Source organism: Onychomys torridus, chromosome 11, assembly GCF_903995425.1.
Source record: "Onychomys torridus chromosome 11, mOncTor1.1, whole genome shotgun sequence".
Lineage (NCBI taxonomy): Eukaryota > Metazoa > Chordata > Mammalia > Rodentia > Cricetidae > Onychomys > Onychomys torridus.
The window spans coordinates 43112315-43138727 of NC_050453.1; the positions used below are offsets into that span (position 1 = coordinate 43112315).

Genomic DNA, 26413 nt, shown 5'->3' on the forward strand with positions numbered 1-26413 from the left:
CCTCTACACATACATGCACACACAAACACACACTCACACACACTCACACACAGAATTTAACAAATAGCTTTCTAGGTAGCATGACTGAAACAATTTTGTAGGTTATATTCCCTGTTGGTCAAATTGCTCTTAATAATAATAGACATAAGCACTTCATCCTGGGCTACAGAGCAAGTTCAAGGCCAGCTTGGGCTGCATATCGAGACACCATCTCAAAAGCCAAAAGCCAAACCAAAAAGAAAACACCAATAAATACCCACCAAAACCCCTTAGATTCTCTTGATTGTTTAAAGTTAAACTTAAAAGGAAAACCAGAAGGAAGAAGAACATGAAATTGAAAAACGAAGTATTTACTAGCTCACAGATATCAGAAGGTCCTATTCCTTCATCAGAATTTGCTACCAAAGCAAGAGATACTACTTGGATCTGATGCCCTCTTCAGACCTCAATGGGCACTGGGCATGGAAGTGGCCCACAGACACACAGACAGGCAAAATACCAATACACATAAAACAAAATAAAATGAGCAGTTCAACAGTATTTTTTCTGTACATTTTATATTAGTCCTTCATATTACTCGAGAGCATTTAGATAAGGATTTTAAAGTACACTGGGCCAAGGCCATAGCTCAGCTGATAGAGTACTTGCTGAGCACACACAAAGCCCGGGGTCAGTCCCCACTAGTGTATACTGAAAGTGATGGCACATGCCTATCATTCCAGTACTCAGGAAGCAAGGGCAGGAGGATCAGGAATTCAAGGTCATCCTTAGCTACATAGTGAATTTGAAGTCAGCCCTAGCTGCAGAAGACTCTGACTCAAAAAGAAGTAAAATAAAAAACCATTTTGCTGAACATACACATCTTAACTTTAGTAAATAGATTATTGGCTCTTGGCAAAGTGTAGGTTTTTTTTTAAAGACTTATTTATTTATGTACTGTATGTATGTAGGTGTTTTGTCAGCATGTACACCTGCACACCAGAAGAGGGCATCAGATCCCGTGGGACTACAGTTACAGATGGTATGAGCCACCACGTGGGGGCTGGGAATTGAACTCGGGACCTCTGGAAGAGCAGCCAGCGCTCTTAACCACTGAGCCATCCATTCAGCCCTGACAAAGTGCAGTTTTAAAGCAAGTAAAAATTGTGCTTTCTTTAAAGTCAACTAAAGTTAACAGTAAGAACAAACATCTGATTACCTGTTCTCCAACAATGGTTGGTTTTACTGGTCGACAAGCTAAGTGACAGATGCACATCCTGTAGCCTAGAATGAAGAATGGCCAGCTGGGTTATTATTATTCTCTAAGCATCCTACTGGCATTCCAAGTTGCAAGGACAGTCTTAATTTTCAAAAAATAAGTAGAGTCACCCGGTGCACTGGCACATGCCTTTAATCCTAGCACTCGGGAAACAGAGGCAGGTGAATTTCTGTGAGTTTGAGGCCAGCCTGATCTACATAGTTCCAGGTCAGCCAGGGCTGTACAATGAGACCCTGTCTCAAAAAGAGAGAAAAAAAATCATTAGGATTATTCTTCTACTTGTAACATCATAATTACTTGAACAACATTTATTTTATAATGAGACAAAGAGACATATCAATTCTAGTTTTGTCGAGACACTGCTCTCTGGCCTGGAGCTAGTCAACTATACTTAACTGCATTGTCTTTGCTTCTTCACTAAACAGATGCGACAATCTTCCTTCTCCTCCACCTTTACACTTTCTTCCTTTATGTCTGAATGTATTATTCTTAGTTTGGGGTATTGATATCTAGGTTTTTTCATCCCCTAAAACATAGATATTTATTAGGCTTGGTTGGCGGCCATATACTTCTCCTCTGGTGAGTTTAGCCTCTTTCATGATTCCAACGATCTCTTGTAGGAAGGACTCTCAAATTATAGTGCTAGTTACTAACTTATTTGTGACACAAGACCCCTAATTCTAACTGCTGGTTAGGGAATTGTAATCTTGGTTATAGGTTACCCCAAGACTCATTTGTCAACACCCCGGGTACTGTGTAGCATGCCTGTAAACCCAGCACTTGGGAGGCAGAAGCAGGAGAATGATGTCATTCTCAGTTACACAGCTAGCTAGTTAAGGTCAGCTTGGACGACTTGAGATCCTGTCGTACAACAAACCACTAGTCCTTTTCTTTAGTTCTTTCTTTCTCTGGGTAATTCTAGGGATAAATTCTAGGGCTTTCTACACGCTAAGAAATACTCTACCATTGAGCTATATCTCAGTCCCTATGAGTTTTCTTCAGTTTTATTTTGCTGACAAAATGGCTTGTAGTCTCTCCTAACCTAGCCTGTAACTCATCTCTCCTTTATTCTAAGGCTTTCCATCATTTCCCCTCTGCACATTGTTGAAGTGCCCGAGAACTCGGCTTCGGCTGGCTTTTTTCTATTCATATGTATACCTAAGGTTATCTATTTCATTAAATCTCATGGCTTTAAATATTATCTATATTCTGACATTTCCCAAATGTCTATCTCTAGCCCCAACTGCTGCTCACTATCATACCTTGTCTCCATCTCACTCCTGCTGATCCCCTTTACCTTCATGTCTTTCTGGGAAAGCATTACGACCCACTGAGTTTATTATTATTTGTAGGAGCATAGGCAAGGATTTGCTTTCAGAATTATGGGCACCTTACCAGTGGCTACACCACTTAAGAAAAGTCTCCTCCATTCCCAGTGACCATTAACTCAGTCAGGATGTTGACTGGTCCACATATTCATATTCCATATATATTTAGGTATAAGACTGCTATCTATGTAGAGGGTTTTCTTCAGGGAAGACCAGTTTTATTCAAATAGAATATTATAAAATACACGCCACATATTGCTAGTTTCATTAGTAGCTGTACTGGACAACTTAGAGTCATTGTGGAAGAAGGAATCTCAAATGAGAAAATGCCCCGACTAGACTGGCCTTGTCAAGACTGCGGGACATTTTCTTGATTGACTGATGTGGCTCATTGTGGGTGGTGCCACCATTGGGCTGGTTGGTGGTCCTGGCTGCTATAAGAAAGCAGGCTAAAGTTGGGTAATGGTGGTAGAGGCAGGCAGATCTCTCTAAGTTTGAAGCCTGCCCTTGGTCTACAGGGCAGTTTCAGTTAGGGCTACACATAGAAACCCTGTCTCAAATAAATAAATAAATAGATAAATAAATAAATCCCAGCACTCGGGAGGCAGAGGCAGGCAGATCTCTGAGTTTGAGGCCAGCCTGGTCTACACAGCGAGTTCCAGGAAGCCATGAAGAGCAAGCTAGTAAGCTATACACCTCTACAGTCTCTGCTTTAGTTCCTGCCTCTGGGTCCTGCTTTGAATCCCTGCCCCGACTTCCATGGATGGTGGACTAGAAGCTATTGGTCATGGTGTTTTATCACAGCAACAGGAACCTAAGACTGTAGATTAGTGTGGAAATAGAAACTTGGAAGTTTGCTAGGATATATATACAGAACGTGTTCTTATTAGTGGCTGCATTAGATATCTCTATGCCACAATGTAGCCAATATTCCTTTTAATTCCAAATTTTTGTCACAAAGTACATGACACAATGACTATCCTCACACATCTACCTATCATTGTGTTTCTACTCTTATCTACTGATTATTTTACTGCTATGACACTCACATGAAGGATTCATATATGTATTTTAAAACGTAAAAGATGCTGTATCTTTCCCCCTAGAAACTATACTTCACTGCCTCAGATCCTAGTCTCTTAATGTGATCTTAGTTTTTGTCTTTCAAATTTATTATTTTCCTTATGAACCAACTTGTTAAAAATGTATTCCTTCAAATTACATCATTTTTGTCATTATAATTAGTGTTTTTTAAAATAATTTCCCCTTATCTATAGTAAAGGCTAGTTCTGAATATCCTATATTCTTCTATCAATATCCTGAAGTTTTCAGCTCGTGACTTTTTCTAATATTAGTACCAGTTATTTTATTTTCTTGCTTTTCTTCCTTTACTTTGTCTTTAAATTGTATGTGACACAGTAGCTGTTCTACAACAGGAAGAGAAACTTGCTGAAACAATGTTGAACAAGCAACACGGACCGAGTCAGAGTTACCCAGTCAGTCACAGACCGCTATAAATGTCTACGAACTGCCGTGTGCTTACTGCATATGGGACTGTGTACTGTCTTTATTAAATACATTAAATCATCATAAAATAAAGTGAAAATACTTATGTTTACAGTAGAATTCCAAAGCTGGTAACAAATGTTAGACTTCATGTACATCACTCTAGGTAAAGACAAAATACTAACCTTCAAATTCAACTGAGATTTTCCAGTGTAAATTCTGAAGGTGTCGACGAAGCTTATGGTTACTATAAGCTCTGAATTTTTCTTTAGGGCACAATGGACAAGTATGACTGTTTTCTTTAAAAGAAGAAAAAACACAGACCATCAGCTATTAATACCTGGATCCAGGTACAAGAGTAGCAGAGAACCTCCCCATGTACTCATCCCCCTTCTTAGAGAAAGATTTTCTTCACCGCAGGAAGACAGTATTTGGTTCTGGCCCTGGATGTCCTTCATAAGAACTGTAGCATGTGAACGGCTATTTTTAGCACCGAAACTCTGCTATGTGTGGCTAGCTGATGACAGCTGCTGCCAGTAGGAACAGGCAGGTTTAAAAGGTGATGTTGCCTTCAGCTACACTTTTGCCAGGGAGACTACCACCTGAGAATGGAAAACTAGCAATATGGCATTTCTAGAAGGCAGGTGTTGGGCAGAGATGGCTGAGTACATCTGCTATAGTACTTCCCTACTACCCTGGCAGCAGCGAACACAGCTAAAAGACAACTAAGAAAACGAGAAGACAGAGCATAACACATTGCTATTCTGAGGCCAGGGACCTGGTAAAACCAACCCTATCCTGAACTTCACTGTATTACTACATTTATATGTTTTCCCTTTTTTATGGAGTATTCCTGACAAGCCTAGATCATCAAAATAAAGCATTAGCTTAGCAATACAGAACATTTTAAATAACAGTTCTGATAAACAGTGTCCAAGTTTAAAATCTCAGGCTGGCAAGATGGCTCGTAGGTAAAGGCATTTACTTGCCACCACACCTGACAACCAGTATTCAATGCTTGGGACCCAAACATTGTTCTCTGCCCTGTCCACCAATAAGCAGGTAAATAAATAAGAATTACAGTCTCAAATTTAAGCTTCAAGCAATAAAATATACAGAAATAACAAACCAATAATAATTTTAATTCAAAAATATCTTTCACATATAGAATAATGCAAGAATAAGTATAATTCACTTTTGAATATACACTGCTTATTTTAGTTTTTTTTTTTTTTTTTCCCCGAGACAGGGTTTCTCTGTGTAGCTTTGCGCCTTTCCTGGAACTCACTTGGTAGCCCAGGCTGGCCTCGAACTCACAGAGATCCACCTGGCTCTGCCTCCCGAGTGCTGGGATTAAAGGCGTGCGCCACCAGCGCCCGGCAACACTGCTTATTTTAAAACAAACATGAAAACTAAGCCCGTAGAAGAGTAGAACAGGGACAGATACGATGGCTCCAGTGGGTAAAGGCACTTGCCATCGAGCCTTAGACTCCCTGGGACTCATATGAAAGGAAAGCACTGACTTCCACAAGCTGCCCTGATTTCCATAAGCATGATATGACATGCTCTCTTTGCCAAGTAAATAATATATATTAGAGATAGATAGATAGATAGATAGATAGATAGATAGATAGAAAAGAGAGAGGTGCTGTGGAATAATCCTTTTCTACACTATGAATATTCTACACTCTTCATCTGCGAGGCAGAGGCAGAGGGAGCAGGATGACAGTGCCGTGTTTAATAAAGGTACCGCCACGTGACGGAGTGTGAATAAGGAATATGGGTTAACCTAAAATGTAAGGCTAGTTAGTAATTAGCCTGAGCTATTGGCCCAGCATTTATAATTCATATTCGGCCTGAGTCAGTTATTTGGGATCAGGTGGTCAGAACAGGAAACATCCAATTACAGAGAGAGAAAACATGGGGATGAATACCAAAAGCTGCCCTCTGACTTCCACATGCATGCCATGGCATGTTCTCTTTGCCAAATAAAGATAATATATTAGAGAGAGAGAGAGAGAGAGAGAATGAGAATGAATATCTGGGCAGAGGCAGGACAGCAGAGCACTGACAACATTTTAGAAATTGTTCCAACCATGTTGCCTCCCTTTTATACCAGGGAATTTTAACTGCTTTGTTATGTATTTTTATTTTATGTGTAATGTGTTTTGCCTGAATGTATGTATGTATGTGTGCTATGGACATGCCTGGTGCCTGGAGTGGCCAGAAGAGGACGTTGGGTCCCCTGGAACTAGAATTATAAATGGCTGAGACCCACCACGTGGGAGCTGGGAACTGAACCCAGGTCCTCTGGAAGAGCAGCCCATGCTCTTTACCAATGAGCCATCTCTCCAGCCCCTACAGTTATTTAAAGCACTGTTTTGGGATGTCCAAAACTTGTTAATTCAATTACCACCTTATAGAAACACAGTCCTTAGACATGAAATTATAATCTCCTCAAGATTATTTTATTACTGTTCTAGTTAATAGAAATAAATTTATTCTTAACAAACTGTTTTCATGAGCTGAGAAATGATGATCAGTTAAAGTTAAATGAATGTCTCAAAAAGACAAAACAGAACAATGAAAACAAGAAAGATATGAGACCTTGTCTCAAAAATCAAAAACACAAAGAACAAAACAGAAGTGTGTGTGTAGCCCCAAACGTGGATATACCTGTGTCCAGATTATCTGAGTTCAATGAACTGGCAGAGTCAATATCTCCTTCAGTCACAAATGCTAACTTCTCCAGATCAGCAAGCCGCCTTTGAATCGAGATGTGTCTCTCTGAAAAGAAGGTTTAAGAGTTAGAAAACTGTTTTAGCATTTCTTTCCCATTCCATTTTTTGGTTAGCCACACCATACATTTATATGGTACCTCATGGGGACTGCTACAATTCAGATTAGAAAATGGAAAGTGTACTTCAGAATGAACAAAGTTATAGAGAAAAACTCCATTGTGTACATTTCAGCTTTGAAATTTTGTTTAGTCAAGGTAATTCCATGGAAAATGTTTCTACCCTTGGGGCTGGAGGTGTAGCTCTGTTGGTAGACTTGCTTAGCATCCAGGAGTCCTGAGTCTGATCCTCAGTACCACATAAATAAGGCACAGTGGTGCACCTGCAATTCTAGCACTCAGAGGTAGAGGCAGGAGGACAGGAAGTTCAGAGTCCTCCTCAACTACAAAGTATCTTCAAAGCCAGCCTGGGATATATGAGAGGACGTCAAAAACAAAACCAAACAAAATTTCTACCCTGTACAAACAGCTTGAGAACTATAATCCATGTTTTGTGTCTTTAAAGAACTTCATTACAGGTAAGAGACTAAGATGCTAATTTTTAACATAATAGCTATATAATGTAACAAAAGGTAAAATGAAATAAATATCAGATGTAAAGATTGATACCAAGGAATGCCTAGTCAATTCTAGCAAGTGGCTGAGAACATTACTTATTAGAATTAACAAATTACGAATACAATTTCATAACCTAGATTATAAACAGAATTTCAATTAAGTAGACTCGGTGACTAGCTTTATCTTTTTTTTTTTTTTATTCTTTGGTTTTCAAGACAGTTTCTCTGTGTAGCCCTGGCTGTCCTGGAACTTGGCTCTGTAGACTAGAATACCTTTACCCACAGGGCCATCTCATGAGCCCAAAAATTAGTTCTTAAATGCAATCAATATGTATTTCAATTCTAATATAGTTTATATTCCCCAACTATTTCTTTTTTTGTCTTATTTATGTACTTTCAGATTTCTTAAACATTACACATTCCTCAAGTGAAATGCTTGTAAATTGGGAGTTAAGCTTCCTAAAGTATGTTTGACCATATTCTTGGTTTGGCATGTATATGCGTGTGGCCGGGGAAGCATTCTCAAACTGTTAAATCAGTTACTGAGTAAAGTAGAAATAATCTAGAAGTGAGTTCAGAAAGAACAAATGGGCAGGAGAATCAAGGAGGAGGAGCCAGAGGGGAAGAGCTTATGAAAGAGAAACGCACAGACCAAGTATTCCGGCTGGAATGACCGAGAAAAAAAAGACTACTGTATTTAGTACACGGTTTCCTCGGACTTTCTTTCTTTCTTTCCCTCTCTCCCTCTCTCCCTCTCTCTCCTCTCTCTCTCTCTCTCTTGACAGGGTTTCTCTGTGTAGCCCTGGCTGTCCTGGAATTTGGCTCTGTAGACCTCAAACTCAGATCCGCCTGCCTCAGCCTCTTGAGTGTGCCACCACTGTCCAGCTTCCTGTGATATTTAAAAGGTGCAGAGACTAGCTAAGCAAATGGAAAGAGAAAGAAAATAGAGAAGACCACTGCAGATGGTTTTCAGGAACTTTGGTGCTGCAGAGAAGGAGACAGATGAAACTGCGATTCGTCATTTCTGAGGTTGGAGAGTCCCACGTGCACGCGCATTCCAAAGGAAAGGCAACCCTCCAAGTGGGAACCTGGATGCACAACACCAGAGGATGCTAGCTGACAGGCAGTTAACATCTCCAAAGAGAAAGAGATACTGGAATAAACCTCAGGGCTCAGTCAATATGCTAAATACCTTAAAGCCTCAAATATTTTAATTCTCTGGGCGGTGATGGCGCAGGCCTCTAATCCCAGCACTCGGGAGGCAGAGGCAGGCGGATCTCTGTGAGTTCGAGGCCAGGCTGGTCTGCAGAGGGAGATCCAGTTTCTGATGCTGCCGCTTTCCTGCTCTTCCGGCTCCATTCCCAGTCCAGCCGTTCACTCGTGTGTAACCTGTGTCCTTTTTTGTCTTTCTCATGTAAACAATCGGAAGGCAGCAGTGCACTTGCTTGAGCTTTCTGGTGGCTGAACAGCAAGTGCAGAACTGGTGCTCAGCAGGCACTAAAAGTAGTTAAATCGTTTCTAAAACCCCTTAGCCTTTTTGAATGTAGCAGCACATTTTTAATCACTAATTCTGGAATCCAACACCATCAGACACTTCTGCTCAAAAGATAATTTCCTAAACAAAAGCAGAGTGACAAATACCACTAGATTACCTTTTTACTTTTCTGTTTTGAGACAGGGGCTTACCATGTAGCTGAGACTGTTCTGGAACTCACTACACAGCCCACGTTGTATGTATGTATGTATGTAGCTGAGACTGGTCTGAACTCACTACACAGCCCACGTCGACTTGGAATTCATTATTCTCCTACCTCAGCCTCCCAAATGCTGGGATTACAGGAGTATGCCACCATGCTGGCTCGATTAACTTCACATACTAGGCCATGCTCAAAGTTAAAATGAGATATGGGGGGAAAAAGCACCTTTAGTTTTTAGAGCTGATGGTAATGGTCAAAAAAGACCATTGTGTACACACTAAACTACCACATTTGAAATCATGAAAGGTTGTCTTTATAGTTCAGACACGTATGTGCAACAAGTTATATACAATGCTGCATAAAGGAATGCTTAAACTATTCTGTCATGTAGTACAAAGTAAGATCCTACTAAGTTAGAAAAAGTTAACTATGAAAATGGTGTTGTCCACTATTGAAGGAAATTAAAAAAAAAAAAAAAAACCTGTCTGAAAATTTGTGATAAGTCTATAAGTATCTGACAAATCACTTTTTGGCTTAACATGGTAGATATTATTCTGTATTTAAAGCAGTCAACTTATTTTTTGTAACATACTAATAATCAAGACAGCAAACCTGTTGTTAAATCAGATAAATCCAATATACTAGAAGGTTCTTTCACAACTTCTGTTACTTTCTCCTCAATTTTCAACTCTAGTTCAGAATCACCATCTTCATCTTGCCTGGCTGCTAAGTCACCTACTTTGACTTCAAAGGACTAACTAGGTCATCTGCAAATACATCTTTAGTGACTAGTTAGTATGTGTAGGAAGGTTTCTTAAATGGCACATGTTCTTCAAGCTACACATGGATTTTTAGCATTTATATGCAAATATTTCCAGGCCTTCTCCTCCAACACCTTTTTTGAGGCAATGCCTCCTTAAGGAGCTAGGGTGCTAATTTTCCAGCACCCGGCCCCCAGTCTCTCAAGTGCTAGGACTGTGGAGCCACAGTCCATGCCCAGTGTCAAGGCATTAAAATGGTGAGGGGGTGCAGAAGCATGCATTCCCCAAACTCCTGAACTACTTCAATCTAAACATAAAAGGAGGGCAGATGCTACTTCCTTAAGAGTGTAAAACTCCTTACCCATCAGATCATAGGGAAAGAAAGAAAGAAAGAAAGAAAGAAAGAAAGAAAGAAAGAAAGAAAGAAAAAAGGCGGTCTTTTGCACTAAAAGCTGAGATCTTAAATGATCAGGAGCCCACTGATCATTTTCTTTCCTGTCACTAGTCCTGAAACTCTTAAATGTAGTTTTAGAACTGCAAAACAATTCTCTTAGATTATGACTGATTGGCCTAGAAATAGTCAATATGAATTAATTTCTCATAAGTGTTAATTCAGAAGGAGTATAAAAGGATCAATCTACGGACCACAAGACTTGTTGAAAGAACTTGTTACGTCTTTCTTGGGCCCACTGTATAGAGTGGTAAGAAGATCCTTAGAGTGCTAATTATCATTCTTGTGTTTCCTATATGATTCAATTAACCACCACTCAGAACACATATAAACACATTCAGGAACAAAAAAAACGTGGGCTCTTCAGTTCTCACGATCGTCCTCTGATGGAATGAAGTACAAAGCTCAACTGGACTTGAGCAGATACGTCTCCACACAAGACACGGATTCCAAATTCTTTCGGAAGCCAGATCTACTACAGAAAACTTAGTTAAGACAGATTCACCTGTGTGTGTGTCTAAGTCCTGACTGAAACGTTAGGGTTTCTAAATCTGGACAGGCTCTACCACCTCGGAGGCTGCCTCCCTTACCATAACTATCGTAGACTGGGTTGAGACGGAAATCACTAAAGTCACTAACCGACACAGCCACCAATCAGCCTGTTTATTTTGATCTGCATCACCCTGGCCTTCCCACAGCCTTCACCATGACGTCCTCGAGGTTTCTGGAGGGATCCCCTTTCCATCCTGTACTCTTTTTTTTTTTTCCACTCTTACCTGCGGTTCTGGTTCCTCCTCCTCCTCCCATTTCCCTAAACCTTGCCTTTCCACATGAAAACCCACCCCGGAGAAGGGCCTCCTCAGCGAGGCACGGTTTCTCGCTTCTCTGCGTGCGGCAGAAAGATCAGGCCGTCTGCACTTACTGCTTTCAGCCTCCTCGGGGACAGAGGCTAGGGACGGGGACAGGGCCGCAGCCGGGGCCGGGGCCGGGGCAAGGGCTGGGGCTGGAGCCGAGTCCGGCGTCGGAGCCGAGTCCAGAGCCGCCGAATCCGGGGCCGGGGCCGGGGTCGGGACCCTGACCTGGGCCTCCTCCTCCTCCTCCTCCTGGGGTGGCAGCTCCTCCTCCGCCATATTCTCCATAGTTACGGCCTCCGTGCCGGGGGACGCGGAGGGGACTCGCGGCGGAGCGAGAGAACTGACGTTAGTGCCCACAGGGCCGGATCCAGGGCGGGGGAAGCAAAGGGGAAGGCTGCACCGGGGCCACAGACAGTGACCCAACCCTGTCAGCAGAAAAAAAAAAAACAGAGAGCCAGAGGCAGCGGTTCGAGCCTTCACCGGCTTCCCCTTCCCCGAGGCGTTACGCCGCCACCACAGACTGCGCAGAAGCGTGTCGCGGACCAGTGTCCAATGAGAAGAAAGAATGCCATTTCCTCGGTGCCTCTGGGCTCCCCGGGCCGCCACCGAACCCAGCTAAGACTACAAGAACCAGGAGCCATCGCGCCACCCGGGCGGGGCTCAGTTCCGGTCCTCGGAGGAAGTACACAGAGCTCAGAGAACTCTAGAATTCCCCTGGAGCGTTCCGCGCCTGGAGGGAGGGTGGGGCTGGGTCAGAGTCAGAGCACGGAACTACATTTCCCAGCGTGCAGCGGGCTCGGGAAAGGCACCTTTGGTATCCGCGGGGACTGGGGAGTCGCCGCCGCCGCCGCCGCCGCCGCCGCCGCCGCCGTGGGTGCCGCCTCCGCCGCCGCCGCGGGTGCCGCCTCCGGCGCTGGTAAGTCAGGGTGTTCCGGACTCGTGGGCTTTTCGCTGGGCAACAGCCTTTCCCGTCTTGGCCTCGGGTGCCCGGGCGCGGGTCCGGTCGGGCTGGGGACTTGCCAGCTGAGGTATGGCGGGACGCTGCTGTGGAGGGTGTGGCGGGGAGCCGGGTTGCTCCAGCTGAGGTGAGGGGGTGGAGGGCGGCTTCCGAGGGGGTGGGCCTCGGCTGGGAAGGCGTCGCGGGAGCGCTTTCCTGTCAGGCCGGCTGAGGACGAGCGCCGGGTCTGCCGCCCCCCAACTTCACGCACACTCCTGGACCGGACCTCCCTCGTCACTTTTTGTTGGTGGTTTTGCGTCCACCTCACGGTGGCCAGAGCAAGTGCGGTGTGGTTGGGGGAGGTGGGTTTTGCTGTAAGTCGCAGACGTCTGCGCTTCCCGACACTTGGATGCATTTTAGATTCTCCAAGCTGGAGGACCAGTGAACCCCCTGCACCTCGGATTCATAGTCAGTCTGTCTGTCTGTCTGTCTGTCTGTCTGTCTCTCTCTCTCTCTCTCTCTCAAATCCTGGACTTGTTTTAGCACCGAAGCCTTTTTCCTTTATTCCTAATACGCACGTTGGAGCAGATGGGAAAACAAAACAAACTTAAAAATAAAAAAATAACCCAAACCAAAACAAACTAACAAATTGAATTTTCTTTTTGGCTGTCCCGCTTGGGACTGTCTTGAATGTTAAAGGCAGTAGGGAAGGTTCTCGGGTACAAAAACTTGCGAAGTAAGTCCGTGCTCCTTGCTCACTCTCTGGTCTGTTTCCTCCTCCGTGGGGAAACCGTAAGAAAGGACACGTGATTCTTTGGCACTGTGAAAAGCTGTCTGGAAGGCTTGCCTTCTCATTGCCCTTCCTAGTTAGAAAGTGTGTTTGAAGGTGTTTTTTCTTCCCCAGTTTAGTGTGAACAGATTGACCCCCGCGAATCTTCTCTAAGTCCTAAAGCCCCCTTAAGGCTGTGAATGTGCTTTTCTCAGTGGTAAAGCATTTGCCTAGCTCTTCAGCACAAGCTTGTAGGTTAGAGGCCCAAAGCCCATGTAGTCAGTCCATCACCTCTTTTTGGCTAGTATCTTATATGTAGAGTCGACTTGACTCTTTAACAGTCATTAAAGTGAGATAATAGGACCATCCAAGACTTCCTATTATTTTTAATTTCCAGAACCCCACCCCCCACCCCACCCCTCCACTCCTCCGCTCTTGGCGGCATTTGTGAGGTTGAGGTTGAAACCCAGGACTTTGGGTACGAATAGCAAGCACTGTATCTTATCTCTAAAAGACATCTTCAGCACTTGATTTTCTTTTTTAATGTATAAAAGATTAGATGCTTAATTTGAAAGCTTGACTCAATATTTTAACCACATTTAATGCCAGCTAGAAAACACATGATAAGTAAATGTTAGTTAGCATGGGAATTCAGTGGCAGTTTTAGCTCAGAATTTCTAAGCATGAAGTAATTTTCAGTTTAAAAACTTAAGAGAGTATACTCAAACATCAGTTGCATTGCCAAATAAGCTAGCTCATATCTTTTTGTTTTGTTTTTTTCAGTCAGGGTCCCTCTATGTAGCCCTGGATGTCCTGGAACTTACTCTGTAGACCAGGCTGGCCTAGAACTCAGAGATGCACCTACCTTTGTCTCCTGAGAGTCCTGGGAATTAAAGACGTGCACCACCGTTATGCAGCTGTTATTTCATATCTTTTATTTATTGTGTATAGTGTCTTGCTTGCATGTATGCCTACAGGCCAGAAGAGGGCACCAGATCTCATTCTGGATGGTTGTGAGCCACCATGTGGTTGCTGGGAATTGAATTCAGGAACTCTGGAACAGCAGCCAGTGTCCTTAACTGCTGAGCCATCTCTCTAGCCCCGTTATTTCCCACAGTTTTGTGGATCAGGAATGAAAAATTAGCTTCCTGGGTAGATCTGGCTTTGAGTCTTTCATGAGGATACAGTGAAGCTATCTGCTAGGTCCGCTATATGACAAGGGTCATCTTCAAAGTCAGTCCCGTGTCTGAAACTTGGTTTTAGTTGCTGGGTGTGACTTTCCATGGACTACTCGAGTATCAGTTAGGACTTGCTGTCTGGCTTTCCCCAGAATGAGTAATCTAAAACAGAAAGACAGAAGCCACATGTCTTCTATGAAGTAACTATGTGCCATCTATGCTGGTTGGTTTTGTTTGTTTGTTTGTTTTTGAGACAGGGTTTCTCTGTGTAGCCTTGGCCACCCTAGAACTAGCTCTGTAGACCAGGCTGGCCTCGAACTCACAGATATCCACCTGTCTCTGCCTCCCCAGTGCTGGGAATGAAGACGTGTGCCACCACGGCCCAGGCGGAAGAAGGAATCTTAGTTGAGAAAATGGCTCCGTATGCAAGTCGATAGGGCATGTTCTTCTTTTTTTTTTTTCCTGAGACAGGGTTTCTCTGTGTAGCTTTGGAGCCTGTCCTGGATCTCACTCTGTAGCCCAGGCTGGCCTCGAATGGGATTAAAGGCATGCGCCACCGCCCGCCAGGCGGGCGTGTTCCTAATTAGTGATTGATGTGGGAGGGCCCAGCCTATTCTGCCTTCTGCCCAGGTGGTCCTGCTGTGTATAAGAAAGCAGGCTGAGCAAGCCACGGGGAGCAAGCCAGTAAGCCCTACTCCTCATCAGTGCTCCTCCTCTGCGCCAGCAGTCCTGCCTCCGTCCAGATCCCTCCCCTGCTTGGTTACTGCTCTGACTCTCCTCAGTGATGGTCTGTGACGGGTAGTGAAAGTGAAATAAACTCTCTCCTCCCCAAGTTGCTTCGGATCATGGCAATAGAGATCCTAGCTAGTATACCATGCAGTGGTATCCTGTTGACTTTACAGGTCAGCCCTGTTTGTTGTGGAAGACACTATATCAACATTATAGTAGTGAGCTGTAGTGTTTTTTGGGAACTGTGGCAGGGCTTCTTAGAAATTTTCTACCTTTGACCCTTTTTCGCTTGAGAAATTTTTATTGGACCCAGAGATATGGGCATCTAAAATATATACAAATCAAACATTTACTGGAGATAAATCTTTCTTTAAAATTTTTTAAAATTATATATAATTTTATTATTTATTAACGGTAAAAGCAAATTTGTATACTAATGAAATGTGTTTATTTTTATATAAAAATTAATTCTTAACTGAATATTGATACTACAATAACATCTTTAACTTTTTGAAGATGGTTGATAATTTGACTTTATAATCATCAATGCTGAGAACATTGCTTCACATAAATATGTAATGCATATCAGCAAAAATATGTCTGGGATCATTTCAAAAATTGTTGGAAAGTTTTTCCTAATCTCAAACCAAAATTAATTTAACTTTTTAAAAATATGAAACTGAAGTCAATTTGCATGCAAACTTTCTAACACAGTACAGTCCAGAGATATAGTATTTTACTTTTTTTTTGAGCTGAGGATCGAACCCAGGGCCTTGTGCTTGCTAGGCAAGCACTCTACCACTAAGCTAAATCCCCAACCCAGGATATAGTATTTTAATGCTTACATGCTGAAGAATTGCTGTAGGAAGATATTAAAATTCTTTGTTTTCTGTAACCGAGCCATTACAGTGTGTTTCTGTAAGAGCAGAAGATTTTGCATGGCCTGTAAAAACACTGCAGTTCATGACATACAATCTTCATGAATATGAGCCAAGGTGTTTTAGGCAGCAGTAGCTGGGGTTTTGTGGATATGAGGGCATGCGAAATACAAAATGCACATGCGCTGTGTTCAAGGCTGCAGTGAAGTCACATGATACAGTACTAGTGAGTGTAGCCAGAAATATGTAGGATTCATTACACATGCTCTGTTAATTTTTAGGCTTGATGTGTTCAGAAACCTTTTAATGTTGTCAATATAAGGTTGTAATCCATAGTTTAAGAAGCTGGAATCTAGAGAACTGCTCACAGGAAGTCCTCCTCAGTTATTTGTTTTAATTTGCATAAAAGGAATATGAACTTTAGCCAGAATGAATATAAAGTATGTCATAGCACACATGGATACTGTGCTTGTTAGTTTTAGGTCTAGTTGACATAGGCTAGAGACATATCTGGGAAGAAGGAATCTTAATTAAGAAAATGTTTCCATAAGATTAGCCGGTAGACATGTCTGCATGGCATTTTCTTTTTTTTTTTTTTTGAGACAGGGTCTCATCATATAGTCTTGGTTAGCCTGGAACTCACTATAAAACACTGTAACCATTGCCGCCGCCGCCACCGCCGCCGCCGCCGCCGCCGCCGCCGCCACCACCACCACCACCACCACCACCCTCCACCCCCACCACCCCCAAAACAAAAAAGCCCAGAGTGATCTGGAACTCATGGAGTTCTTCCTGTCTTTGCCTCTGAAGTTCTGGGATTAAATGCATGTGCCACCACTCTTGACTAGGGCACTTTTTAAATTAGTAGTTGATGTGGAAGGGCAAAGGTCATTGTGGGTACTTTCACTTCTGGGCAGGAGGTTCTGGGGTGTATGAGGAACCAGACTGAACTAGTAAGCAGCACTCCTCCATAGCTTCTGCATCAACTCCTGACTCTGGTCCTGCCCTGACTTCCTTTAGTGGTGGACTGTGTGAGGTGGAAGTATAAACCCTTTCCTTTTCAGCTTGTTTTGCTCATGGTCTTTATTATAGCAATAGAAGTCCTAACTGAGACAGATGCTTTTCCTTGGATAGTGCATCATCTAGTGCTCTTCTGTCTAATTGGAAGAGAAGTTTCTAATAATATTAGTGTATCCAAAGCAAGAACATTAGACTAACATGGATCAGCAAGAATGTCAAAGGCAGCCTCATATTCAGTGGACTCAGTCTGGCTTCCTGCCTCAGCCTTTAAGTAGCTGATACTACAGATAGCATGGGCCACCAGGCCAGGCTGGAGTGTTTTTGTTTGTTTGTTTTGGTTTTTTGTTTTCCTTTCTCTTATTGTGTCTTCCATGCTACTGGAATGAAATTCTTTAGACAAGAGAAAAGACTACTAGTATAAGCCAGGTTTAGCATGAATTCAGCTGTTTCGTAGACTTATCTTTGAAGGCAAACATCTTTGGTACTTAAGAGATTGTTCTTAGAAATTTGTTGACTGTTCATGTGTTAATTTTGTAAGTTATTTTCCCTGTTAGCTACTAGCATTAAAACTTATTTATTTTATTTAGTTTCTTTGTTTTTTTGAGACAGGGTCTCACTATGTAGCCTGCCACTGTCTCCTGAATGCAGGGAGATCTTATTTTATACAACTTTACTTATTTGGATCATGAATGACCAGGAATAATTTGATTACTGGGCTTATAGTCTTTGTTATATTCATATTGTCACTGCCAGCTATTTACTGTTTTTTGGACTTCACTTTCATGATGTCCTGTCCCAATAGATCTGGTGATGTTTCCAGTCTCTGACTACCGTATCCCAGCACAGAATGCTGCTCTGTACTACCAGTGCCCACAAGCTTGAGACTGTTTACAACCATAAGGTATGGCTATGGCTATCCTAACAATTTCTTTTCTGGGTTTTTGTTTGTTTGTTTCTTTCTTTGTTTGTTTGTTTGTTTCTTTCCTTCTTTCTTTCTTTCCTTCTTTCTTTCCTTCTTTCCTTCCTTCCTTCCTTCCTTCCTTCCTTCCTTTCTTTCTTTCTTTCTTTCTTTCTTTCTTTCTTTCTTTCTTTCGTTTTTTCCCTTGGCAGATGGTACTGACTTGGTCTAAAGCAGGGTGTGAAAAGTAAAACTGGGTTAGGAAATGGACAGAGAATCTGTGGTTTAGGAAAGAATTGGAAATAGCTCAGAATAAAAAAGTTGATAGACTAAAGAGAATGAATTCATTCATTCATTCACTTAGTCATTCATGAATATGTCTCTAGTTTTTGCTTTGTTCTTTTAAATAGCCTTACTCTGAAGAACTTAATATGTAGCCCCATCTGGCCTAGGACTTGCAGCAATCCTCATGCTATAGCTTCCAAAATGCTGAGATTATAGGTGTGTTCTATCTATTAAGCCTATTTACCTTCCAAGTTTTTTGTTGTTGTTGTTTTGGTTTTTTTTTTTTTTTTTTTTTTTTTTTGAGCTGAGGATTGAACCCAGGGCCTTGGGCTTGCTAGACAAGCACTTTACCACTGAGCTAAATCCCCAACCCCCTTCCAAGTTTTTAATGCAGCACACTTTTCAAGGAACTCTAGGTCTAGTAGAAAGCCAACCACATAGGTATTTATTTAGATCATATTATATACATCTTTGTGCAAAGTATTTTGAAATTTTTATTATTGTGTGTGCGTAAGTGTCATGTGTACTTGTCACAGTGCATGTGTGGAAATGAAAGGACAGCTTTCAGGAGTCACTTCTCTTTTACCATGGGATTGGGAGATGAAACTCAGGTCATCAGGCTTGTGCAGGAAGTACTTTTGTCCACTAAGCCATCTTACCAACCTCAAAGTAATTTTTATATCTATTATACTCTTTGGCTCCTTAAAAAATATTCTAGGGCTAGCTGGTGGTGGTGGTGGCGGCGCAGGCCTATCTGTGGTGATATATTGTGAGCCCTAATAAAACTTATCTGGGGATCAGAGGACCGAGCCAGCCACTAGATTAGACATAGGGGCCAGACTGTGGTGGCACACACCTTTAATCCTATCACTTGGGAGGCAGAGATCCTGTCTGGATCTCTGTGAGTTCAAGGCCACACTGGGAACAGAGTTGAGTAGTGGTGGCACATGCCTTTAATCCCAGCACTTGAGATCTCATGCTTTTACTTGGAAAGGACATGTCTTTGATCCCAGGACATGGCTGGGTGGAGAATGGTGTATAAGGCGTGAGGAGACAGGAACTAAGCAGCAGTTCAACTGAACCCCTCAGTATTGGTGAAATTATTAAGGCCACTCCACGTAGTTAAAAGGGAGGTTTATTTTGTGGGGTAACTTACAAATGAAGGGGTAGGTTGCAGGGTCTGTCTGGTAGGGCAGTTCGGCGATGTTCTCTGGAGATCTCTGCTCGGTCCACTTCCCGCGTCCCGGAACCAAGAGAGCCACCTTCTCTTGCTCCTCGGTCTTCCGCTCTCTCCTCTGCCCCGCCTTGTGGGTGTGATCATTACTGAAGCCTCAATGGAGGTTGGAACTTCCAGGCCAATGCTGGGATGGCTATCCACTACACCTCACGGGTGAGGACTCAGAGACTTTCGGTCTGAGGATTTGTGGAAATAGGATTGGCTGAGGAGTTGCCGAGGTGATGTTGGCTGTGACTTGTTCTGTTTCTCTGATCTTTTAGCTTTCACCTCAGTATCTGGCTCTGGGTTTGCTTTTTCGTTTGTTTTTTGTTTTTGTTTTGTTTTGTTTTTTATTAATAAGACCTTTTAAGACTTGTGTTACAGAGCACACTTTTAATCCTAGCACTTGGAAGGCAGAGGCTGATGGATCTCTGTGAGTTAGAGGCCAGCCTGGGCTACAGAGCAAGTTCCAGGACAGCCAGAACTGCACAGAGAAACCCTGTCTCAAAAAACAAAACAGAAGCAAAAAGATGTTCTAGGATAAGTTACCTCTATTTTACATAAGATGAAACTGGGGCTTAGTGTAGCTGTAACCGTCTTGTTAAATAAGAAACACAGAGCCAATTGCAGAGTTAAAAGCCAAGAGGTCAGAGCAATAGCTGAGAGCTGAAAACCTTACCCTTCACTGCTTCTGCTGTCTTTCCTCTCCGCAAGAGAGCTACTTCCTGTGTCCTGTCTTTTGTATAGACTTTCTGTTCTGCCTTCTCATTGGTTGTAAACCCAGCCACATGACCTCCTCATCACTGCCTGTCTGTACAGACCTCCAGGTTTTCTATGGTTGGTATTGAGATTAAAGGTGTGTGTCTCCATGCTGGCTATATCCTTGAACACACAGAGATGCTGCCTAGCTCTGCCTCCCAAGTGCTGGGATTAACAGCATGCACCACCACCACCACCGCCCAGCTTCTGCTATGGCTTGCTCTGACCCCAAGGCAACTTTATTAATATACAAATAAAATCACATTTCAGTACAAATAAAATATCACTATATCTCCCCTTTTCTATTTTAATAAAAAGAAAAAAAGGAAAAAAGTTATAACTAATATAAGAAAAACTATATACAAAAGTACAATAACTATATACCATATATACAAACAATAAATACCTAAACAATGTCTAGTCCATTTGCATTTGACAAATTCAGAGAAAATAATTCCATTATCTATCCTATTTTGGTAAGTCCAAAATGTACCTGATTCACTTTCTATCCTAACTTATATTACTAACGGAACTGTCTTATAATGTCTTTGAAATTTATACACTTAACACCTCTCGTGAGTTTCTTTTCTGAAATTCTTAGCAAGGAAAACTATAACTAACTAATCTTCAACTCCCTCAGATACCCAAGAAGGGCATAATACTACCTAATAAAAAATAAGAACAGGAAGTGCATGCAAGCAGCTTCCAAAAAAAATGTGAGTTGACAGAAACAGCCAGCTGCCTGGACAGTCACCTGAGGTTTCTCCAAAGTGTTGGGGCATCATCTTCAGCCTATAGGCTTAGCGTATCTGACAGACTCATTTGTGAACTAGGATGTATACAAGGTCAACAGTTTGACCTCACATTTGGTGAGAGCAGTCCATGTACCAGAAACACCTGAATTCCATTAGTTCATGTCATGATTCAGGATTTTAAATTCTGGAAATTGTTGATTTATTATTTTTTTAATTCAGCTGTCCATTTTTTTTGGGGGGGCTGTGTATATGTGGCTTCATCTCAGCATCCCGTTCTTCTCCACATCCCTCTATTAAATGCCAGTCTACTATTGAGAGGGGTGAGCTTAGTTATTCTTCAAGAATAACTGTTTCATCTATTGTTCCATTGCACATCAGAAGCCATCGGCCCATTCCTTGTTCAGCTGCCTTCGAAGAAAAGGGCACACTCACTTCAGGGATGGTGCCATATTGTCCTGGCTTCAAAAGATGCCTTTTGTTAAAGCCACAACCACACTTGTTTTGGCAAGAATCGGTAGTTTGTTTCATGTCCTGTCTGTCCTGTTTGTCAGCAGTTGATTCGAGGATACTTTGTTGTCCAGTGGCCAACTTTTGCCACAATGAAAGTTAACTCCATATGCAGTTTCTTCAATGCCCATATTTTCTCTGAAGTAGATTGGTACTGCCAGGAGCCAACATGTCTCATAGTCATAACAAAAAAGGAAAATTCCTAAGTTATTAAAACGTTTTAAATGCCATATTTTGTAGATCTCTGAAGGGTTTAAAGATGACCTGTCTATCTAAAATATATCTGTTCGATCTTGAAAACACCTAATATGACTTTAAGTTCGATTGTAATGTCTAACTACTAACTTTCATTCATTTCTATATATCCTAATAGTTGGTAATAACAACATTCAAGGATTAGCAAATTGCATTACATTGTTAAATGAATGATACAAGTACAAGTACAATATCTCGAGCAAGATTAGAAATATGTGTATGGCATATTCTAACAATCTCAATCTCAATAGCTTAGAAACATGTATGCAGTCGGTTTGAAGTATCACATAATGAGTGACAGGGTGTTAAGAAATGAAGAATTATGGTTAATCTGTTTTCAGGTGTAAGTAGGGCAAAACAAACAGTGTTTTTAAAAGGCAGCCAAAATGCTGATCTGATGCTTAAGGGAGAAGGGAGAGTTTCAAGGCTTTGTCTTGAGAACCATTTCTGAAAAGTTGATTGACGAAGCAGGAGCAGATCTTTAGGCAAGAGAATGTAAGTAAAGAAAAGAAGCAGTGAGAGTATCTTGAGAGTGATTAGAAATTATTGCTATGCAGAGGGCCTTTAAAGCTTCCATCGAAGGGCAAACCTAGATTAAAGGGCAACCTGTGATTCAGATAATTCTTCCCTTGAGTTCACCAGGGAAAACTGAAGGGCTATCCAATAGCCAGAAGGAAATGCCTTTAAGTGCGCCTTTTGGGGGAGTATGTCTTGAGATAGCTCTGAGCCTTAGTATCTTTAAACTCTAAATGAGCCTGCCATTCCCAGGAAATAAAGTTGTTCTCTTTCCTCAGTGAAAGAAACCCAGAGAGTCCCTGTGAATCTGTGGTCATTGATCTTTCCTTAGAACTCCAAGTTTTAGCTTTTGCTGTGCTGATTTTGGCAAGAAAATGAAAAACATTTTTTAAAACTCCAGTCTTATAGAACTAAGAAGAGTGGCTTGTGATATATTTTTTATTGTGATGGAAAAATGTGTTTTGAATGTTTCTTTTAGTTTCTCAAGATGTCTATCAAGGAATCTTGTGGGAAAGAAGAAAAGTCTCAGAAAAAACAGACCACCTGTCCATCAACTTTTGTTGAAGTAAGAATTTTAGTTTGTAGATCTATCCCTGGTGCATGAGCTGGCTTTCTGGAGCCCATTACCTGTGGTGGGACCCCTTACTCAGCTGTGATGCAGGGGGAGGGGCTTGGTCCTGCCTCAACTGATTGTGCCAGGCTTTTCAGACATCCCCTTTTGGAGGAGGGGATGACATTAAAAATTTCTGCCCATCAGTCCCACAGGAAAGCCATTTGCTTTCCATTTTATTTAATTGGCGATGTTTAATTTATTGCAAATCTACGGGGTAGTTACTTTTATTATCCAAATCACAGATAAGAAATTGAGGCTTAGAGAGTAGTTTTCTCTATATGTGCTCTCTTCAAGATTGGTGCTGGTTTCTATGTTACTAACTCCATCAGTTAACTCTGAGAGCTGTCTTCCTTGACATCGCAGCAGTGTTTGCTGTAGTTGATTGTACCTTGTCCTTGAAACTCTTTCCTGACTTGACTTCTCAGATACTTTGCTTTGTTAATTTCCGTTATCTCTTGGTGACTGTTTTTCATATTTCTTTTGATGGTTCCACCATAGTTTTTTCTTGAAGCAGGATTGTCAAAGCATTGTTAATGTAGTACAGTCTAGACTCAGACTCATTGTCCTCTTGTCTTAGTCTTCCTAAGAGCTGGCATGGAGACATGTGTCACTACACACAGCTCTCACCCTTTTTCTTTCTTTTTGTCTATCTATCTGTCTGTCTGTCTGTCTGTCTGTCTGTCTACCTACCTATCTACCTATCTATCTATCTATTTACTTTTTGAGACAGGATGTTTCTACATATAGCCCTGGATATCCTGGAACTCACTCTGTAGACCAGGCTGGCCTCGAACTCACAGAGATCCTCCTGGCTCTGCCTCCCGAGTGCTGGGATTAAAGGGGTGTGCCACCAACGCCCAGCACTGGCTTCTTTGTTCCAGCCGCTTAGGAGCATTCCTGTCTGTGGGGTTTCTCCCTTGTCAATTATTCCCTTTAAATTGAAAATACACCATTTGTTCCATTTTAAAAAATGATTTTACTTTTAAAATTATGTATATAAGTGTGTGTCTGTCTTGTGAGTATAGATGCTGAGGAATCTAGAAGAGGACTTTAGATCTCCTAAACCTAAGTTACATGCAGGTGTGAATTGCCTGATATGGGTATCGGGAACCAAATGAGTCCACTATAAGAACAGTATGTATTCTTAACCTCTTAGCCATCTCTCCAGCCATGTTTCTTTTTATTTTAGATAGGGTCTTAAGTATCCAGGTTGACCTCAAATTCCTGGGGATTAGAAATGACCTTGAGTGTCATCATCCTGTCCTCACCTCCTAAGTGCTTGGATTGCAAGTGTGCACCACTATGCTGGTGTATATAGTGCTGAAGATTGCATACAAGGCCTTATGAATGCTGGACAAGCAGTCTACTTACTGAGCCACATACCCAGCCCTCCTTTCTTTAGTTAGGTCTCCATTCAGCTGTCAGTTTATCAATCAAACCTTTTATGAACACATTTAAAAATGGCAGATCTTCCTTCTTACAGCTCTTCACCCTTCTTGTCTACCTTCTCTGTTTTATTTCATCCAAAACATCATCTGACATTCTAAACTTACTAGTTGATGGTAAATTTCTGCACTGGATCTTAACCTTTATGGAAACAGGAACTTATTTATTTATTTGTTTTTGTTTGTTTGTTTTTTTGTTTGTTTTAAAGGCTTAGTTCATAGTCTGATACATCTTTGGTACATAGTAGATACTTCAAACAACATTGTCTTCAGCTTTTTGAGTTCAGGAGCAACTGAAAAATAGGACATCCAGTTTTCTTTTATAGACTGAATAGTTCTGTGGCCATGCTGTCTCAATGTTCTTACCTGACTGTACTGACATCATCTCCAGTTTGTGAGCAGCCAGGGCTTCTAGTTTCCCCTTGAGTCCTCCTAGTTGAGCTCCCTTCTTATTAAAGTCTGTGTCTCTAAATGAGCTCATTTTTGAATGAGAATGTCAGTGTATAGCAGTGATTAAGTCATGCTTTATTTTGTGCTTTTATGTTCATTTTTCCTCCTGAACGGTGTTCTTAGGACAAGAAGGAGGGAGAGATATCAGCAGCCTCTACTAGTTCAGCATACTGTGTTAAACCTGTCTCAACAAAGAAGAGAAAACTGGTAAGTGTTTAGACACCGTAACTCAAGAAATACTATTTATCTTGATTTGTTTTTGTTTTTGTTTTTTTAATTTTCATGAGATTGACTCTTACTATATTGTTGAGGCTGGCCTTGAACTCTTGGATGAATCAGTCCTTCAGTTTTACTCTTCCAAGTAGTTGGAACTATAGGCATGTGATACTCAGTGCACTTTGACATAGTAAAGTTTTGATGTACAGTTAAAGGGTCTATGATACAAAATTTCTCTCTGTGTTTTTCTATAATTTTTTTCTATTATGCTTAACTTGTGAAAGCCAATAAAAACCAATGTTTTCCTTTTATTTGCCAAAAGTCATTTATCAGGTTTTTGCTTTTTTTGAGGTAGAGTTTCACTCTGTAGCCTTGGCTGGCCTGGAGCTTGATAACATAAACCAGGCGGCCTCAAACTCACAGAGATCTGCCTGCCTCTCCTGAGTGCTGGGATTAACCACATGTGTCACCACCCCCAGCAGGTTTTATTTTTTATGTTGGTAAACCATATTACATAGAGTTAGGCAACATGGAAATAAATTCAGAGAGTTTTTCTGTCTTCTTATATATACTGTTATATTTGTTTTTACAGTTTATTTATTTATTGAGATAAGACCTTGCTATGTAGCTCATAGATCAAGTAGATCTGGAATCCTGGAACTTGGAATCTTCCTGCCTCTCAAGTGCTAAAATCATTGGCATGTACCACCAGGCTTGTCTTACATTCTCTTTTTGAAGTAATTGAAGTAGATAACATTGCTTGCACTTTCAGATTTAGATATTGAGATAAAAAATTGAGATACACAAAATCAAATAATTTGTTCACTAATATAAAATTAAATGCAGCAACAGAGCCAAATCTAGAGTTCCTTCTGTTCTTTCACTAATGGTTAAAACAGTAACAGCCAATTAAACACGTGAAGCTAGTTCATGGGCGGCTCATGAAGTACTGGCCATGTTGAAGTTGAAATTAAGTAGTAGGTAAAGAAGGAGTGAAAGTTCTAGGAATGCAGAATTGTGTTTAATCATTTTTTTCTTTTTATATACAGGGATGTATAATTTTGTGTCTTTGTGTGGGGTACACGTGTGTCAGTGTGTTTGTGTTCGTATAGTTGTGTGCACATATACATGGATGCAAGAAGTCAACATTGCATGAGTTCCTTGTTATTCTCATCTTACTATTAGAAGCAGTCTTTTACTATACCAGGAGCTTACTGATTTGGCTAGGCTGGTTTGGCCAGTTAGCTTCCAGGATTCACTTGTCTTCACCTCTACAGTGCTAGGTTACACCTGTAATATCAGCACTCAGGGAGCTAAGACCAGGGGGATTGCTGCAAATTTGAGGTTAGCCTAGTTCAGCCTGATGTATAGAATGAGTTTCCCATTTCCCAAGAAGGGAAGGAAAGAAGGAATGAAGGAATGAAGGAAGGAAGGAAGGAAGGAAGGAGGGAAGGAAGGAAGGAAGGAAGGAAAGAGTAAAGATACATTACAAAGATTAAAATGGTATATTTTTTAAACTTTTATTCTTCTCTCATACATTACATTCCCACCACAGTTTTTCCCTTCACTTCTCCCAATCCCTCTCCCAGATCAACTCTTCTCTCTGTTTCCTTAAAAAGAAAAACAGGTCTCCCAGGAGTATCCACTGAACATGGTCTAACAAGATGCAATAAGACTGAGCTCAAACCCTCATATCACAGCTGGACATGGCAACCCAGTAGGAGGAAAAGGGTCCCGAGCACAGGCAAAGGAGTCAGAGACATCCCCTCCCCACTCCC

The 26413-nt window shown here is 41.7% G+C and overlaps 2 protein-coding genes across 8 annotated transcripts in view; one reads left to right on the forward strand and one right to left on the reverse strand.

The window, feature by feature from the left end:
* The window catches only part of Trmt1l (tRNA methyltransferase 1 like), a 31692-nt gene extending 19877 nt beyond the window's left edge, over positions 1-11815 (reverse strand). For 2 of the 3 annotated variants that reach the window (XM_036202242.1, XM_036202241.1), the window contains exons 1-4: positions 11278-11815; positions 6769-6879; positions 4278-4391; positions 1199-1263 (exon numbers count right to left, since the gene is read on the reverse strand). In XM_036202242.1, the coding sequence (XP_036058135.1) occupies positions 1199-1263; positions 4278-4391; positions 6769-6879; positions 11278-11494 (507 nt within the window). In that variant the 5' untranslated portion in view covers positions 11495-11815. The remainder of the gene's footprint in view (positions 1-1198; positions 1264-4277; positions 4392-6768; positions 6880-11277) is intronic. The other variant, XM_036202243.1, reaches the window with a different exon arrangement.
* Positions 11816-12076: 261 nt separating this feature from the next.
* The window catches only part of Swt1 (SWT1 RNA endoribonuclease homolog), a 69226-nt gene continuing 54889 nt past the window's right edge, over positions 12077-26413 (forward strand). For 3 of the 5 annotated variants that reach the window (XM_036202833.1, XM_036202831.1, XM_036202834.1), the window contains exons 1-4: positions 12077-12125; positions 17523-17621; positions 22390-22476; positions 24543-24626. In XM_036202833.1, coding sequence (XP_036058726.1) covers positions 17568-17621; positions 22390-22476; positions 24543-24626 — 225 coding nt within the window. In that variant the 5' untranslated portion in view covers positions 12077-12125; positions 17523-17567. Of the gene's footprint in view, positions 12126-12146; positions 12238-17522; positions 17622-22389; positions 22477-24542; positions 24627-26413 lie in introns of those variants that run through there. The other 2 variants (XM_036202832.1, XM_036202835.1) reach the window with 2 other exon arrangements.